An 18,058-nucleotide genomic window follows, 5' to 3' on the forward strand; every position below is an offset into this window, starting at 1 on the left:
TCTCACTGGAAATCGATGTGGCTAACTCATTAGTGATAGCAAGTGTTAGATGCTCATAAATCTCCCACAATTCATTGGCTGAAGTCCTCTTAAATGTGGACTTTTTGGCTTTTAATGTCTTTGGTTGCTTCTTTAGCATACCTCAGTTTGAGTGTACAGATTTGGGGTTTTGAAACTTGTTTTTAATTAAGACGTGGTTTATTTTTATTACTTGAGATAAAATGCAGTCTGGGGGACTCAAATCTAAGTTACAAAATAAAGTGCATCTGGGCAGACCATAGGGGGGAAAAATAGAACATAAAGGCTAATGTGTCTGCCAGGATTCTTAAGTTTATTTAGTAACTTCTTGGGAGAAGAAAAACCCCAGCACCTGCATTTTTTAAAGAGCCTACCTTATAAATGTCCAACTCTTTGAAATACCTAAATGAACTAGGCTGAATTATGAACTAATGGCTTGTAAAAATTCACCTTGAGCCAGCTACTGAAGATAACTAAATAAGAGATAGAGACTGAGGAAACCCAACCCGCTGTTTGTTTGTTTTATCAGTAATGTAGCTCAAAAGTAGCCAAGCCGGGGGTGGATGGGGGAACTTTCCCTGTGTTTTGTTTCCCTGAGCTGAGCCTGCGAATGCCAAGATTTAATCTAAAGAGGTTTGTGTTTTAAAAACTAACAACCAAGTAATAAAACACCTATAAAAGGGGTTTATAATGGAACCGGTGACAGTTTTGAGTGTAGTATTACAACTCTTCTGCTCCCCTCTCCCTTTTTCTATCCTTTCATCCAACTCTGTGCCCTTTGTCTTAGCTCCTTTCTCACCTTGTTGCCAAGAAGCATGTAAGTAGGGGCAGCTCACACCCCAAAGGAGCAGACATCTTTACAAAGTGAAGTGTGTATTGTGCTCTGCATTTGTTGACAGGGTTGTGCTGCTTGTTTTGTCTGAGATAAGTTGCGCTAACAAAGTACCTACCTAGTTGGCACAGTGGTTTTGAAGGGGGAATTGAAGATGCTGCTGCAGTGTCAGCGGCACGAGGATGTTGGAGGTGACCAGGGCAGGAAGCCGGGGGCCTCTCCCTAGCACTTTGCCTCACCCTGCCAGGGCCCAAGATCTCCCTGATTCCAGGGACAGACTTCAGTCAACAGGTGGTTTTCCACCCAGGCCACCAAGCCTGGAACTTGGTTCTTTTACAAAGCCATAGTTCTCCCCCTCCCGAAGAAATGGCGCCTCAGAAGGGAAACTTCGAACTCCAACTCTGTAGGAGCCATTTCTCGAGCCTACTTTTCCTATTTTCTGAAGTCTCCCCTGCCAGCAACCCATCCATCCTCGGGAAGAGCAAGGGACGCTCTTTTTAGTCTGGAGGGCGCTGGGAGGCATGTGGGCAGCGTCAGAGTGGCCTCGCCTGGGCGGCCAGAGGAGCCCCAGCCTCCCTCATGTGGGCCTCAGGAACTCGGGGGGCCCAGGGGAAGCCTGGAAAACCGAACTTCGCCATCAGCCTTCCTTAGAGCGCTGGCTAGAGGAGAGGGGGGAAGGGCCCCCCAGCGGTCTTTCCCCCACTCCCCCCGCCCCCAGCACCTCTGCCACCCGGCTGCACCGCCCAAGAAAGCACTCAGAACGCATTTCTGAGCTCTCCAGCTCATCGCAGGCCGGGAGAGGGCATCTTGAGGGGGCAGTTTTCCCCCTCCTGCCCGCGTCTGACATCCCCACTCCCACCCAAGGATGCTGCCGCCGTGCCCTGTCCGCGGTCGCTGAATGTCACTGCTCCCTCTTCCTCCTGATCAGGGTAGACACAGCTCCCGAGGCATCTCCTACCCCCAAACTGCCGCGATCACCCGAGGGTGTAAGGCCCGGGTGGAGGACGAAGTTTGGGGCCCACAGCGGCGGGAGGGGGGGGGCGCGTTGGCGAGGACCGCACCTCTCAGTCCCAGCCCTGGCGGGCACACTCCCCGCCCCAAACGGCCCAGGCTTCCCCATCCTCCCGCGGACACCGGCATCCCCGCCCTCCCTCGAGGGCGGCAAGCGGAGCCCCCCAGGGCGGAGGCAGGTACCCCCGGGGCGGGGACTGGGGCGGGCGGGGTCCAGGCTGCGCCCCCGGCCGGGCCGGGCGGGCTAGCTGGCGGCGCGGGGGGAGCGGGGCTGGGCGGCGCTGCCTCGGGCTCTGTGCGCTGCAGCCCGGAGCCGAGGAGGAGGAGGCGGAGGAGGAGAAGGAGGCGGCGGCGGTGGGTCCCGGGCGGGGGGAGCGCGGCGCTGCGGACCCGGGCGGCTGGCAAAGGACGAGGCGGAGGCTGAGGAAGGCAGCGGGGAGACCCGGGCTGCAGCAACAAAGGGCAGCAAGCGATTGGCCGGGCTGCAGGCGAGGTTAGCCGGGGACCGGGGTGGCTGGAGGCAGCGGCGAACGGTGCACGTGCTTGCAGACACGGGCGAGTGTGGAGCCGGGGGGTGCACGCCCGGCGGGTAGGGGGCTTGCTCCCCTTCGGCATGGGATGGCGAGGAGGCTGCAGCGACATCGTTCTGCCTGCACCCGGCCTGGGGCTTGCAGGGTAGGGGGGTGTGGGGGGTAAGGATGCGAGCCAGGGGGCGGGCGAGTAGTCGCCCGGGACGGGACGGGAGAGGGTGGAGGAGGGGGCGGGATGGAACGCTCCGGGCGGCGCGCCCGTCCGCGCGCTCCACCGCGGGAGCTGGCGACTGAGAACCTCGAATTTTAACTTCGCGTGCCCGCCCGCGCGCGCCCGCCCGCGCCCGCCCGCGCCCACCCCTAAATCCTGCGGCCGCCGCCAGCGATCAGCTCTCACACAAACTTTAGCTGCGGGCTAGGGTATTTGGGGTTGAGTGGGGGAGGGGAGAGGGAAAAGACCCTCTGATTGGCGTTGTGTGCAGCCAATAAGGCCAAGCGCTTCTCCTGCGAGTAGACCCAATCCATTTCTAGAGGTAGAGGGGGCGGGTAGGTGGAAGTAGAGGTGGCGCGGTGTCTGGGAGAGAGAAAAAGGCATGGACCAATAGGTGCCCAGAAGAGGCGGGCTCCGCGGTCTGTTGATTGGTACTGGCAGTGGACCCACCCCCGGGGTGGTTCCGGAGGGGGGGATGATGGGTCGAGGGGTGTGTCTATGCGGAGGCGAGATGACCGGCAGGAACCTGCCCCAATGGGCTGCAGAGTGGCTAGTGTGTGGGTGACGGACAGACCCGCAGGCCAACGGGTGGCCTTAAGTCTCTGTGGTCTCGTCCAATGGAGCAGCGCCGGGGCGGGGCCGCGGCTCGGGTTTAATGAGACTCCATTGGGCTGTAATCAGTGTCATGTCGGATTCATGTCAACGACAACAACAGGGGGACACAAAATGGCGGCGGCTTAGCTCCTACCCCTGGCGGCGGCGGCAGCGGTGGCGGAGGCGACGGCACCTCCTCCAGGCGGCAGCCGCGGCTTCTTTCTCAGGCAGCGGCAGCGCCCCCGGCAGGCGCGGTGGCGGTGGCGCGCGGCCAGGTCTGTCACCCACCCCGCGCATTCCCAGGGGGAGGAGACTGGGCGGGAGGGGGGCGGAAGGTGGGGGGATCGGGGGCTTGTGACGCCCCTCCCACAGGCCTCTGCGCGAGGGTCACCGCGGGGCCGCTCGGGGTCAGGCTGCCCCTGAGCGTGACGGTAGGGGGCGGGGGAAAAGGGAGGAGGGACAGGCCCCGCCCCTCAGCAGGGCCTCCAGGGCAAGGGGCGGGGCTCGATGGTGGAGGGGGCGGGGCGATACCGGGGTGGGGGCGGGGCTCGGGTGGTTGGAAGGCGGGGGTTTGGAGGGGTTTTCTGAGTGGGAGTGACCTGGTAGGAACGGTGGGGGGCCAGTGAATGTCTAGAAAGACTGAGGGGGTGGGTGCGAGAGGAAACGGGAGGTGTGCAAGCAGGTGCAAAGTGAGGGTAGGGAGAGGTGCAACATTGGAGATGTGGAAGGGGAACTGAGGGGTATGTGAGGGTAGGTGAAATGATGCAGAAAGGTGGGATTGCAGTTATCTGGGACAGTAAGAATGGGTTTGGGTGTGGTGGATATGGAGTGGTATTGAGAGCAGTGCAGAGTAGATATTGGATTGGGGGAAGTATTGGGGGAATGTGAGGAGCAAGTACAGTTGCTGTGGTGGGAAGCAGGTATCTGTGTAAATTGGCATTGGAATTATAAAGGAAGTCTGGGGTCTATGAAACATTAAAACATGGAAGAATGACATGGATATGCTTGGGAGATTCTTGAATGATGATAAGACAGCAGAGCAGAACTTGCATAATATCTGTAGCAGAAGATCTTACGGGGATTGAGAAAAGGTGGCGGGTGTGGAAAAAAAAAATGGGTGGGGCTGGGCAGTGAGTCTGGGTGATTTGGTTGACTGCACCAGGAGTGGGGATAGGGCAAAGAAAGGTGTTACTTTGGAAGACCAGGTTGTTGACAGGCTGGATTTCTTGGGTGAAACTTGAGCTGGAGTCTGAAGGTCTGGTGTCTGGTCAGGGTGTCTGTCTCAGGGAAGCTCCAGTATTACCTTGGGAAAGGACATAGTGTCTTTTTGAATTTGTAAGTACTTTGGTATGGGTAGAGTGCAGGAAGTTGTGGGAGACAAGGGGCAAAGGAAGAGGAGGGGCTAGATTACAAATGGTTTCCTGTGCCCCATGAAGGAGTTTTAAGCCATGCAATTGGGAGAAGGTATTGGGATGTGATAAACAGAGTATTGGACAGAGGTTGTGAGACAATAGTGATAAAGAATTACAGATGTGGAAAATAAGAAAAGAGAACCAACGAACCTAGTATCAAGTATGTTCGGGGTGGTGGTAGGAAGAAATTCAAGGTAGAGTATATAAAGACTCCTCTGTATATGGACAGGAGATGAAAGTAGCACATGGGAATTAATTATGTTGGGATAGTGTTCTGTGGTGCTCCAAAAAAGTTATTATTATTTTGGTATAATTGTGAGTGAAGTACATTCTTCTGTCTTACTTGTATATCTTAGATTTTCAGGGATAGCCCTGAAATAAAACACTCCATTCATTCCATTCTTACCCATAAATTCTTCACATATGTATCAAAATGAATTGGGGCAATCTTCTTATGTTTTTAAGAAGAATAGGAAAATAGTGCATGTTTCAGTAAAGGATAAGATTTTTACCTGAGAACCTCTACTTAGGGTTGAAGGTTGGGAGGTGAAATGATGACTTAAAAAAAAGAGAGAAGATAGAGGAAGGTGGTAACATTAAAGGAGGAATTTAGGGGAATGACTGGTTGGGGGTGACAACATGATCAGTAGAAGTTTTACCTACCAACCATACCTGGGCCTCTGAGTAGAGTGGGTGTTCCGTCATTGCTGTTATGCCAAATGTTATCTCATGCGCTTCTTGTGAAGATAAGATTGAAACTGCTTTACATGTAAGGCATAATGTGAATGAAAGGTAAAATAGGGTGAGTGTGGAAAGGTAGCTGAGGAATTTAATAAGTAATTTTAATGTACTTCAAAAAACTTTATGGATTTTTACTTACTGGTTAACCAACTGGTCTGGCTTTATTAAATGCCAGGATTCCTAACAGGTGACTTTTCAGTCTCTTAGATCGTTTTCTACAAAATACCTTCAGTTTTCCACATGCATATACTTGCTTGTATTTGTATAAAGTAGGCAGAAAGAAAATTGTTTTATGAAAGTTAGGGATGTGTGAGCTATAGTGATCAGTCTTTGCTTGCAGAATGGTAATATTGCATGGATGGGAGAAGTGTGATGAAGGGATATTTTTCTTCCCTTAAAATGTTTTAATTTGCGTTTCCAAAGCACCTTTAATAAAGCACCTTTTTGTAAGACTCACAATCTTGCACAAAAATTTTTTTTTTTAAACATCCATTCTACTGTTGGATATTTGAGTTGTTTCCAGTTTGGGGAAATTGTGAAAAGAGCTGCTATGAGTGTTCCTGTACTCGTCATCTGGTTACACAAATGCATATGTTTCTCTAAGGTGTACACCTAGGAATGGAATTGCTAGTTCATGGGCAGGGTGACCATTTATGCTAGCTTAGTTGTCACAGTGTAATTATTAATAGAATACCTTTAATTCTCAAAAGTGTCTGGATGATTTGTATGGTCGCTCTAGTCATGAGGTATGCTTGTCTTCAACTTGACTAGGTACTAGTCAAACTGTTTTCCAAAGTGTTGTACCAGACCACACTTCCTTCTGTGATATGAGAATTCCCATTGCTTCTTGTCCTCTTCAAATCTCAGATTTGCTAGCTTTTCAAATTAGCCAATCTGGTAAACTTTGCATTTAACTGGTTAGTAATCAGGTTGAATAGCTTTTCATATATTTATTGGCTATTTGAATTTCCTCATTTGTAAAATTCCTGTTCAAGTCTGCCCCTTATTTATTTGTTTTTTTAAATTGGCCTTGTGTCTTTTATTGGTATTTCTCAAAGTTCTTTATTTACTCTAGATACAGATCCTTTGTCATGTGTCTGTGTTGCAAATGCCTACTTCCATTCTGTGGCTTGCTTTTTCACTTACTTTACGGTGTCTTTTAATGAACAGAAGTTCTTAATTTTAATGGAGTCAAATTTATTGGTCTTTTCTTTATGGTTAGTGCTTTTTGTGTCTTGTTTTAAGACTCTTTTCCTACCCTCAGGTCAAGAAGATATTCTCCTGTGCGGTATTATCTTCTAAAAGCTTTATTGACCTTAAAAGATGTATGATTATGAGTAAAATACACTGTTCTTGACCCTATCCTTGCCATTACAGATCTATTTTTGCTTTTGTTCACTTTCTTCTGTGTGCTGTCTTGAATTTTTACTTGTCTGCAACTATAGCTAAGGGCCAGGTGCTGACTTCCCCTGTCTCTTAGGAGAAAATGGTCATATAGACAGAAGTTCAACCAGATTAGATTTTACAGGTCTCCAGCTGACTGTATTGCCCTTTTTCCTTTTATGAGCTAGCATTTTATTGTGTTCCTGCTATGTGTCTGCCACCATCCTTGGTTCTTTCATATTTGTTATCTCAATTATTCCTCTTAACAGTTCTGCCAAACAGGGATGTATAATCTTTTTCACAGAGGACAAAACTGAGACTTAGATTGATTAACATGTCCAGTATCCCACAACTTAGGTAGCTGGCAAAGTGGGGACTTGATCCCTGAACTCTTCTAGGTATGTCCCATCACAGCACACCTCCTTGTTGAATAAGATTCCAGACCCCTATTTGATAATATCCAGAACCAATGAGAATAACTTTCTTATAATGTAACATGTCCTCATTAAAGCACACAGAGGGGTGCCCGGTGGCTCAGTCGGTTAAGCGTCTGACTTCTCCTCAGGTCATGATCTCAGGGTCCTGGGATCGAGCCTCAGAGTCACTGAGGCTCCCTGGAGAGTCTGCTTCTCCCTCTGACCTCCCCCCTACCACTGTTCGTGGTCTGTCTCACATAAAATCTTTAAAAAAATAAATAAATAAAGCACACATAGAGATAGTTACTTTGAAACTCAATAAAACTATTGATCTCTCTGTGTATATTAAAGTAAGTAGAGTAGTTAGTGGGCCTTAGTCGTCTTGGGATAGGTGATAGAGGTCCTATAAACCCTTGAAATTGTATGCAAATGACTGTATGTACATGTGTTCATTTTTAAAAATAGATCTATAGTTTTCTTGAGGTTCTCAGAGGGGAACCCTAATTGGTTTTCAGGCTATACAAGATATCCTGTTTGAAGACATTTTTAATAAAGCTAATGCAGAATTCTTATGATCTGTATTTTCAAAATAATCTTTTAAATACTCATGTCAGATTTTTTTTCTCAATACATTGTTCTCAGTCTTTGTCATTAAACCTGGTTAAAGCTAATTTATAATCAGGAAGAAATCTAGGGTTGAATAGGAATTTTTAAATGCCAAAAAAAGACATTCTAAATTTAGTTGATTATTTCTTAAATGAGAGTGCTTAGTTATAATAATATCATTACCAATCAGTGTACCCTGGCTCCAAAGGCCTGATGTCTTCAAATGACTTTTCATCTTGTCTCTAAAATCCTCTGTTTTACAAGGGATCATATTTCCTGTGAGGTTCCTAATAGTGTGATTAAAGTTTAGAGACTGAAACTATTGAGCACTTAAATGTAGGGATGACTATGCAAACCTAATTCTTGGGCTTCACCAGGAGATTTGGGGCATGTCTCTACTAATTTGTGATGATGATGTTGAAACTAATCTTTGCTAGGGATTATGGAAGCCATAATAGTTTATTGATGGTTCAGTTATTGTTTGTTGAAGCAGCTTTACACAATTATAGTTTAATGACATAACAAGGATATTGTCAACTAGGAGAGCATGACATGAAAAATTAAACTTCCAATTAATATAATATGTATTAGTTGAAATGATAATTTTCATGGTGATTTAGCCTCTTAAAAATCCTTGGAAAACATTATTAGCTTGTGAATTGAAAACTCTCGATGTTAATGAGTAGTGAGAAAGAATTTAGTATTATTCCCCAAAAAATGGGGAATTAAATACTCAATTCAATTAACATTTATTGAGTGCCTACTCTGGGCTTGCTGCTGAGTTAGGCTCATAAATATAAGTTGAACAAGATTGATACTGGGAGAGATGAAGTCCTGGTTGCTTTTGTTTGTTCAGTCATCCTTCCCTTCAACTTATATTGGATGGATACTATTGCCGGAGTGATTCAGACATTCAACAAATTTGTGCGTGTGTGTGGGTGCACTTCACTATGCCGTATTGTGTCACTACTCCTGCATTGGCTTCCTATTACTTCATCTGTCATGTTCACACGCCTCAGCCTGGTTTTTGTTACATCCAACTTTCTTACTTCTATTCAGCACGTAACTGGCTCAAGGCATGCACGTGGACTTGGTGTCCCTTTTTTTAGGCAGTTCATTCTTAGCTCCTGTGCCCTCTGCTAGATTCCCTTCATTCATTCACTGATGCGTTCATCTAGCAAATAGGCACGGCACCCCTCTTCTGTTCAAGTAGTGGTCCTGGGGAATCTAAGGGCATACAAAGGTGAAATCAAACATGAATCCTGCTCTTAAGAATTTCACAGTTCTAGTAAGGGAGATGAGGTCAGGACACAAATGAGCATAATACAAAGTGGGAAATGAATGCTAAAATATTAAGATAGCTAAAAGCTTCCTGTTAGACAAAGAGATGTAGGGCTTCTGAGAAGGTGTTGGTTTTTACTGGACCATGAAGGATTTGTATTTTCATTTCATTTGGGTGAAGAAACCGAGCAGTTGTCCAAGTTCTACCTTGTCTTTCAAGGTCCAGTTTACATCCCATCCACTCAAGGGGTGTTGTGCCCACTCAGCAAGGTAAAGTCACAGTGGTTTCCAGACTTTTACCCTTCTGTAGTCAGAGGAACCCTTTCTGTGAAGTGAATCTTCAGGAGAAGCCTATTATGAATGGGAGTGTTAAAATGGAGCTCCTTTGTTGGGTGCAAGGAATTATGTAACCCTAGTGTTTAACCCACAGGGGCATCTGGAGGTGATACCTGAGGCACTTTCTCACAAGAGATCCAAGGAGTCTAATTTGGAAAGCCAGTGGAGACACAGGAAAGAGTTTAGTTTTAGCATCTAAAGTAAAAATCATTCATGACTTAGTGATCTGAAGCGTTGACCAAGTCATGTCTCAGTTTTCTTTTTGCAAAATTGGGCAACAGTGCTACCTTACAGAGTTGTTTTAAGGTTTACTGATAATCTGTGTACGTGTACTGATAATCTATGTAAAGTGCCTGACCCACAGTAGGTGTCAGAAAATGGTTAGTATTATAGTTTAGTGCTTTCTTCTTTTTTTTTTTAATGACTTACTGAGGTGAAATTTACATAACATAAATTTAACCATTTAAAGTGAACAAATTCAGTGACATTTAGTACATTCCCAGTGTTGTGTGACCACCACCTCTATCTAGTTCCAAAACCTTTTCATCAAACTAAAATAAAATCCCTTACCTATTAAGCAGTTTCTCTTCATCTCTCCACTCCCCAGGCCCCACCAATCTATGTTCTATGTATGAATTAATCTATTTTGGATGTTTCATATAAATTGAATTATACCATATGTGACTTTTTGTGTCTGGCTTCTTTTGCAACATGTTTTTAAGGTTCGTCCACACTGTAGCATGTGTCAGTATTTCATTTCTTTTTATGACTGAATAATATTCCACTGCATGGATATACCATCTTTTGTTAATCCATTCACCTGTTTGTTTTTAACTTTTTACTTTATTGCTTTAAAAAATTTTTATTTTACTTAAATTCAGTTAATTAACATAGTGTTATTATTAGTTTCAGTGTATTATAGTGTATTATTATTAGTATTAATATGCTAACATTAGTGTATTGTTAGTTTCCAGTAGAGTTCAGTGATTCATCAGTTGCATACAATACCCAGTATTCATTCCATTGTGTGCCCTCCTTAATGCCCATCACCCAGTTTCCATTCAACTATTGATGGACATTTGGTCTACGTCCACTTTCTGGCTATTGCGAATAGTGCTGTTATGAACGTGTGTGTGTGTGTGTGTGTGTGTGTGTGTGTACTTATTTGAGTAACTGTTTTCAGTTCATCAGGGTATATACCTAGATGTTGAATTGTGGGGTCTTATGGTAATTTCCTATTTAGCTTTTTGAAGAACTACCAAACAGTGCTTTGTTGTTTCTGAATTGCTTCTTATGCCTCTAGTACCTACCATAGGGCTGCATACAGGGAATATCTTCCTAAATTTTGTTGGTGGTTCTTTGATTAATATTTGTATCCTTTTCTTCCAATCCACATATTTGGGGCCTTGAGCATTAATTTTCAGGGAAATAGATATATCCAGGACTTGAAAGTTAACAAATGGGATGATGTTTGGTGTTGTCAGATAGCAGACACTATTGTTAACTGTGGACACTATTTTGAGCAAGTGTGCAAATAGCCTGTGCTGAGTAGTTATACAAGAAAAAAAGTTAAGGTCTCTTCCCTTAAGCACTGTATGTTCTGTTTCAGAAGATACTGTTAAGATTTGTGGATCCTCACTCAGTTACATAATAGGCTGTGAAAAAATCCAGGAGCATATAAAAGTGAGAAAACTAAAAATAACTGTTAGCCAGTAAAACCTGGGATGACAAAAGAGTAAACTCTATTGTTAATCTTTATTTTTTTTAACCACTGTTTTTGGCTCATCTATGATATGACTCGAGTGTTATGACATTGATTTTGAAACAACACACAGCTTTAGTGAAAGCGTTGAGGAGGTTTCACATAATATTTATAATCCAGGGTATTTTGACTCCTCTTATGCTGATGTGAATATTTCTGAATAGTGTTGATATTTATATAATACTAATGAAGCCAAAAGCTCGTGTTGGACTAAGCATTTCTCTAGATCTGTTTAGAATAGTTTGTAATGAATGATGTAAATACATCCATACAACCATATAATTTACTGATACTATTTTGTAGTTAAAAATAAAGTGATTCAAAACCTTAGAAAATAGAATAATTTAATTTGATGTCGCATGAGTCCCCAGAATTAATTTGGAATGATTCACTCTCTTTTTGATAGCCTTTTAGTCCAACTTTCATTTTATAGAAAAAAAATGAAAAGAGAATAATGATTTTTAGGGTTGTACGTCTGATAGAATGTCCTATCTACATGTAAAACAAATCCTAGTGCTCTGAGAAAGAGAAGTGGTGTGGCTAATTCCAAATCAGGGGGAAAAAAGCATTTCTATTTGGCTTTTGAATGAATTAATGCATTTTTTTTTCCTGTAGATTTGCCTTTCTAGTTAGATACTGCTTAGACTAAAATTAAATTGGCTTTCAATCTATTCTCTTAGCATATACCAATTTACAGTGGGGCAGTGGGATGTCAGTAACAAACCCACCTAAGATTAAAAAAATTTGCAGTGGATAATATACATGTGTTTAGTTGAGAATTGGCTACAGATAAGCGACTACTGATTTTGTTCCTCTCCTAGCTCTGTGTGTGTGTACGCTTTAACACTGATTCTGGTTGTAGCATAGAGCTGCTGAGTTACATCTGCTTCTGCCTAATTAACTCTGTTGGTTGGTGTCAGATGAGAGCTAATTTTGAGATTAAATTGAGGAGTGGGGTGTGTGTGTCTGTGGCTGGGGGAGGGGAAAAGGAGGATCTAAGGTTGCTTGGTTGTTCTGTATAAGATCAAAATGCAGTTATTCACAATGTTGTTTTAAATTTATTTTTTGCCTTTGAAGTGAAAATGATCACTATGGTCCTGAAGTGACTCTTGTGGAAACTGGTACATCCTTCTCTTAGGTGTAGTTATTGGCCATATCTTGATTATCCAGTCAGTACATAGATGCCAGGGACCTTTGGGACAAATAGTGAATGTTTCCTGGAAAGTTAGTAACTGAGCTTCAAACAGCATTTGACTTTTTTGTTTTCAGACAAAATGTTATACCTGCCTGGCTATTTGAGTAATACCAAGATTTTTTTTTCCCGCGATAAGATTCTTTCTTAGACTCTATCACAGCCTGTTTTTTTTTGTTTTTGTTTTTGTTTTGGAGTAGGCTCCACACCCAGTGTGGGACTTGAACTCAAAACCTTGAGATCAAGAGTCGGACGCTTAACTGACTGAACTACCCAGGTGCCCCTATCACAACCTGGGTTTTAAAATTTGGGAAACACATCTGGTCTTAAAGTTAAGAGCAGAATTTTTTTCTTTTTTTCAAAGATTTTATTTTATTTATTTGAGAGACAGAGTACAAGAGGGGGTAGGGTCAAAGGGAGAAGCAGACTCCCTGCTGAGCAGGGAGCCCAATGCGGAACTCGATCCCGGAGCGGGATCATGACCTGAGCCGAAGGCAGTCGCTTAACTGGCTGAGCCACCCAGGCGCCCCCAAATTTTTTTCTTTAAGCACTGCTTTGGGGCTTCATTTCCTGTCCTGAATTCCATGTTCTTAAATACCCGTAAGTGGTAGGAAAGAGTTAATATAGCACCAAAAGTAAAGTGCTAATAAGCTCATTGCAGTTGTTTGTATTGGATAGTTGTGAAGATCCATAGATGGTTCCTGAAGTTGAAGGATGTCTTTATGCCCAAATTAACATTTACTTTTTTTTCCTTTGGCAGATTTGCTTGAAGATTTGGACAATCTTCTTTTTTGTCATGGACTGTTAATACATTTGGAGTTCCAGTTCTGGTATTTTCCCTTATTTTATTATATTTTAAGATACAAAATGTCAGTCTTAAAGAAATGTGTTGTTAATGGATATGAACGATTCTGTTGATTGTAAAGATTGTGGTAATAGCTTGTAATGAAAGTATATTTTGAGTATTTATTAGTTTTTGTTTTAAGGTATGTTCATTTACTTGTGTAACCAAAATGCCTGAGACCACCTTTGCAATATTGTATACTTTTCTGTGACCTCTCTTCCTGCTTCCTGTAGTTGTATTTTGTACAATCAAATTAAACTAGTTGATTCATCCTGGGTAAATGATGAAAGATGAAAAAATTATTTGGACATAGTGAAATGTCTTCTAATGAAATTTGCCCCAAACTGTTTTACTTTGAAAAGATGTGTCCTATTCTAAACTTAATAACACAATGATTCCCATGTTCTATCTCGAAAGTAGTTGCATTATGAAAGCCAGTGATTTCATTCCTAAACACACCATATTCCAAGTCTAACATTTTTTTCAGTGATTTATATAATGACACAAAGGGGAGTGCTTATTAGATTTGTAGATGACATAGATGACAGAATCGAGATTCAAAATGATCTAACGGGTTGGAAGATAGACTCAAACCACCAACAAAATGAACTTGAACTGTAATAAATTTTAAATCCCAGCATTTATATTTGCACAAGGAGGGGAATGGAAAATCTCAGTTTGACAGCATTTTTGTAGATCTGGGATTTTTAGTTGGACTGCATGCATAGCATGAGTCAGTTGTGTGGCAAGGCTGTTAAGAAAGTTCATGTAACCTTGGATTACATTTATACTTGGATAATGCCTGGACTGCCAGATTTTAAGATGGGCATTAGCCAAACTAGTGAGCAACCAAAAGAAGGAAGTGCTTGGAAACCATGTGATGTGGAAGTGTTAAGGAACTGGAATATGAGTGGTCTAAAGTAGGGCGGGAGGTAGAGTGGAGTTCAATTTTAGTGGTTTTCAAAAGATTCTTGTTTTCAAATACTTGAAGGCCTGTCATATTAAAGAATTAGTAAGAATTCCTTGGGATTGTTTTAGGGAAGCCAAGACTAAAGGGTAGAAGTTACGGGAAGACAGATATTGGCTCTTGTGAGCAAAGAATATATTATTAGAGTTAGAGCTGTCCAACAGTGGAGTGAACTGCCTCAAAAAGTGATAAATTCTCTGTCACTGGAAGTATTTTAAGACTTGATGACCCATCTCTTGGGGTTATTGAACAAGGGATCTTTTACTGGATAACTAGAGATTAGATGGGATGACCTCTCCAGTCCCTTTAGCCCCAAGTTTCTGAATCCGAGGGGAAAAAAATTGAGTGAACCTACAGTTTACTGACTGCAAAGAGGACAGTCCTTTTTAAATTGCCTCTTTCAAGCTGACTGAGCAAGTATAGTTCAATGGCCCAGTTTTTCAGCAACAGAGCAAATATTATGTTTTTCATTATATCTGGCTAAAGTTTTGAGGAAAGATGTTATTATTCCCTTGTAGGTACAATAAATAAATAACCAGAAATAAATTTAATTTTTTTATGAGGTATTTTTCAAAGTGACAGACATTGCATTAATGGGAAGTGATGATAGCTACTGTATGTTGACTATTAGATATCATATTCACGTAATTCTCTTTTAACACTCCTGTGAGGGTTATACTGTTATTTCCCCACGGGTAAGGTGACTGAAACTTAACTCATTTACCCAGGGTGTCTCTGCTAGATGTTGGTAGAGCTAGTTTTCATACCATTAGTCTGATTTCAGAGGCAGGTGTGGCTCAGGTGAGGATAGCACTGGACTTGGATTTTTTAGAATAATGGCATTTGAGCCTTAAGTTTACAATAGACTGTTACTTTGAGTGAGTTCCATCTTCCCCTGAACCTCAGTTTACCCATAGAGTTGTCTTGCAGATTAAATGACAAATTACATGTGAGCCTACTCTGTAAACTTGAAACTATAAAAAGAGTTCAGATGTGGATATTATCAGTGGAAGGCAAGATTAGAGCCCAGATCTGACCAAACTCCCAGGCCAGGGCACTTTCTCCTAGTGTTCTTTGCAGGTACACTCAATAGAGATTGGAGATGTAGGGTGGTTTTGGTGTACACCAGGAGGCTTTCAGAGAGCAGTACAACTGTTTTCCTGGAATCGGATTTGTATGAACCTTCCTTGTATTGAGCAGGTATTAAGATACCTAGAATGGTATATTATTTAAAAGGTGAAGGGTTGTATTACCATATTAGTTTCAGTTTTCTAACCTGTGGATTAGAGAGTGTCACAGACCTTTTGCAAAGGGATGGGAGGATATGATTCTGTAGAAGTGGCTAGTTGGGAAATTTTCTTACGTGTGAGACTTGGGAAATACAATATCTAGCTGAAATAGAAGAATCAGGATTATTGCCGCCTTTTTTTTTTTTTTTTCAAGTTTAAGATTTCTTGAAGTAAAGTTAATGTACAGTTGACCCTTGAACAACATGGGTTTGAACTGCATGGGTCCACTTACACATGGTTTTTTGTTTTGTTTTTGTTTTTTTTTGTTAAATACAGTGCTGTAAATATATTTTCTTAATAACATTTTCTTTTCTCAAGCTTTATTGTAAAAATACAGTATAAAATACATATAACATACAAAACGTGTTAATCAACTGTTTATGTTGTGTAAGGCTTCCAGTTAACAGTAGGCTATATGTAGTTAAGTTTTTGGGGAGTCAAAAGGTATACATAGATTTTTGACAATTCCCCGCATTGTTCAAGGGTCACTTTTACTTTCCTCAGAGTTTTTGTGTCATAGACTTTTTCTTTGAGGTTGGTTTTATGTTAATGATTGTTTTTATAGACATATATCTTGAACCATTCATGTAATTGTATTAATTTCAATAAGGGTTAATCCACTAAGTAAGTAACTTAGGTATGATCTTTTAAATACCCCATAAATGACTTCATATAAATAACAAGTGAAAATCCTAAAAAAATTTCCTTCTCAGACTATGACCCAGTTTCTGGTTAGGAAATTTAGTCACTGTGGCTTTGTTACATAATACCTGCCTGTCATTACTTCTGTAGTCCTTTTGCATCTGAAAAATAATACTAAAGAGCCTTTTATTTTTAGAAGTTCCATTATTAAGAGCCTTTTCCCCCCTTTTTATCCTTTAAGGTCTTGATTTCCTTGTTAAAGATGTTCTTCGCCCGAATGCAGTCTTTCCTGTTGGTCAAATAAGACAACTATCAACATTTCCAGTGTGTCCTGTTTTTAATCTCTTAAGGATGGATGTTTGTGAGGTTTTGCTTAATAAGGTCTGGAATATTCTGCCCGTTTGTTGAGTTGTAAATGACTTTTAAATGTTCAAGTTCTGTTAAATACAAGGAGAACCTCTATGGGTAACTTTGGTATTGAAGAAGTCATTTGTCAACCATGGTAAAACTTGCAAACCCACTTTACACAGAGTGGATTCTTGAAGCTATACAGAAAATAAAAAAGCAAAAGCAAAGGCCCTCTGAAGAGAGAATCTGCCATGCAGTCAGCACTTCCCATGGGTTGGATAAGAAGACAGTCTCGGAGCAGCTGGAGCTCAGTGTTCAGGATGGCTCAGTTCTCAAAGTCACCAACAAAGGCCTTGCCTCCTATAAGGACCCAGACAACCCTGGGCGCTTTTCATCAGTTAAACCAGGCACTTTTCCCAAGTCAACCAAGGGGTCTAGGGGATCATGTAATGATCTCCGCAATGTGGATTGGAATAAACTTCTAAGGAGAGCAATTGAAGGACTCGAGGAGCCAAATGGCTCCTCCCTGAAGAACATCGAGAAGTATCTCAGAAGTCAAAGTGATCTCACAGGCACCACCAACAACCCAGCCTTTCAGCAGCGGCTGCGACTAGGGGCTAAACGCGCAGTGAACAACGGGAGGTTACTGAAAGATGGACCGCAGTACAGGGTCAATTATGGAAGCTTAGATGGCAAAGGGGCTCCCAAATATCCCAGTGCTTTCCCATCCTCGCTACCACCTGTCAGCCTTCTACCCCATGAGAAAGACCAGGTAAGTGAAGAGCAGGTTAATATGTTCTAAATATTGCCCATCTGACTTGCACAGTTTCAGTTAAATTGTATATGGACAAAAGTCCCAAGGGAAGTTGAATAAAATCAACTGTTTCCTTAAGCGCAGGCTTTCATATTTTAAAATGTATACATTGTTTATAATGTAAATTGTTCTATACTGTTTTACTATGTATTGAGGGCTTCCTCGCTGGTCAGTTAAGAATTTAATGTGATGATTATGTGATTTGTTTTTTAAACTAATTAGTTGAATACTTGAAGGGACCTGGGTAGAGAACTTTAATCCCCCTTCATCAAGGCAGGACCATATATATTTCAAAAATCTAAGAAAGGCCATCGTATATTTTTCTCTCTTAAAATTTTAAAATTATTTATAATTTATTTTTTTCTGCTTTATTGAGGTATAATAATTATTATCAGAGAAGACGACTATAGACTACTTATGTTAATACTGATAACCTGTGCATTCCTGGTATTGTTTTAATATGTGACCCAGATCCTGCCTATTTAAAGTCATTTATTACTGTCCACTTCTCAGTGGGTGAAAGTGAATGTTTGTTTTGTCTCATACCGTATCTTTTCTTACAGTTTTTCGTTTCTTTGGGTCTTATGTTATTTCTGCAGTATATATATATATATGACAGATTTCTCTTTAAGTGACGGCTACAATTTTAAGTATTGGAGTAGGATTTTTGTTTCTCATTTCAAAGCTACTGAGGTTACCTCCCAAACTAAAACCAAAGTAGAGCAAGAGCAAATTGTTTATATTTGGGCCTTTCATTGTTGTTAGAAAGGATGGTTGTATGTGTTGACTACATTTCTAGAAGTGATGGAAACACAAGTGTTAAGAAAAG

General features: G+C 42.1%; 1 protein-coding gene across 5 annotated transcripts in view; it reads left to right on the top strand.

Moving 5' to 3' along the window:
- The first annotated feature begins 1,679 nt into the window (after positions 1–1,679).
- Positions 1,680–18,058, top strand: part of KAT6B (lysine acetyltransferase 6B) — a 180,886-nt gene continuing 164,507 nt past the window's right edge. Inside the window, exons 1-3 of one of the 5 annotated variants that reach the window (XM_032423824.1) lie at positions 1,680–2,040; positions 13,086–13,155; positions 16,309–17,187. In XM_032423824.1, the coding sequence (XP_032279715.1) occupies positions 16,567–17,187 (621 nt within the window). In that variant the 5' untranslated portion in view covers positions 1,680–2,040; positions 13,086–13,155; positions 16,309–16,566. Of the gene's footprint in view, positions 2,041–2,215; positions 2,355–3,063; positions 3,472–13,085; positions 13,156–16,308; positions 17,188–18,058 lie in introns of those variants that run through there. The other 4 variants (XM_032423823.1, XM_032423822.1, XM_032423825.1 and 1 more) reach the window with 4 other exon arrangements.

Source organism: Phoca vitulina, unplaced genomic scaffold, assembly GCF_004348235.1.
Source record: "Phoca vitulina isolate PV1807 unplaced genomic scaffold, GSC_HSeal_1.0 scaffold29, whole genome shotgun sequence".
Classification (NCBI taxonomy): Eukaryota; Metazoa; Chordata; class Mammalia; order Carnivora; family Phocidae; genus Phoca; species Phoca vitulina.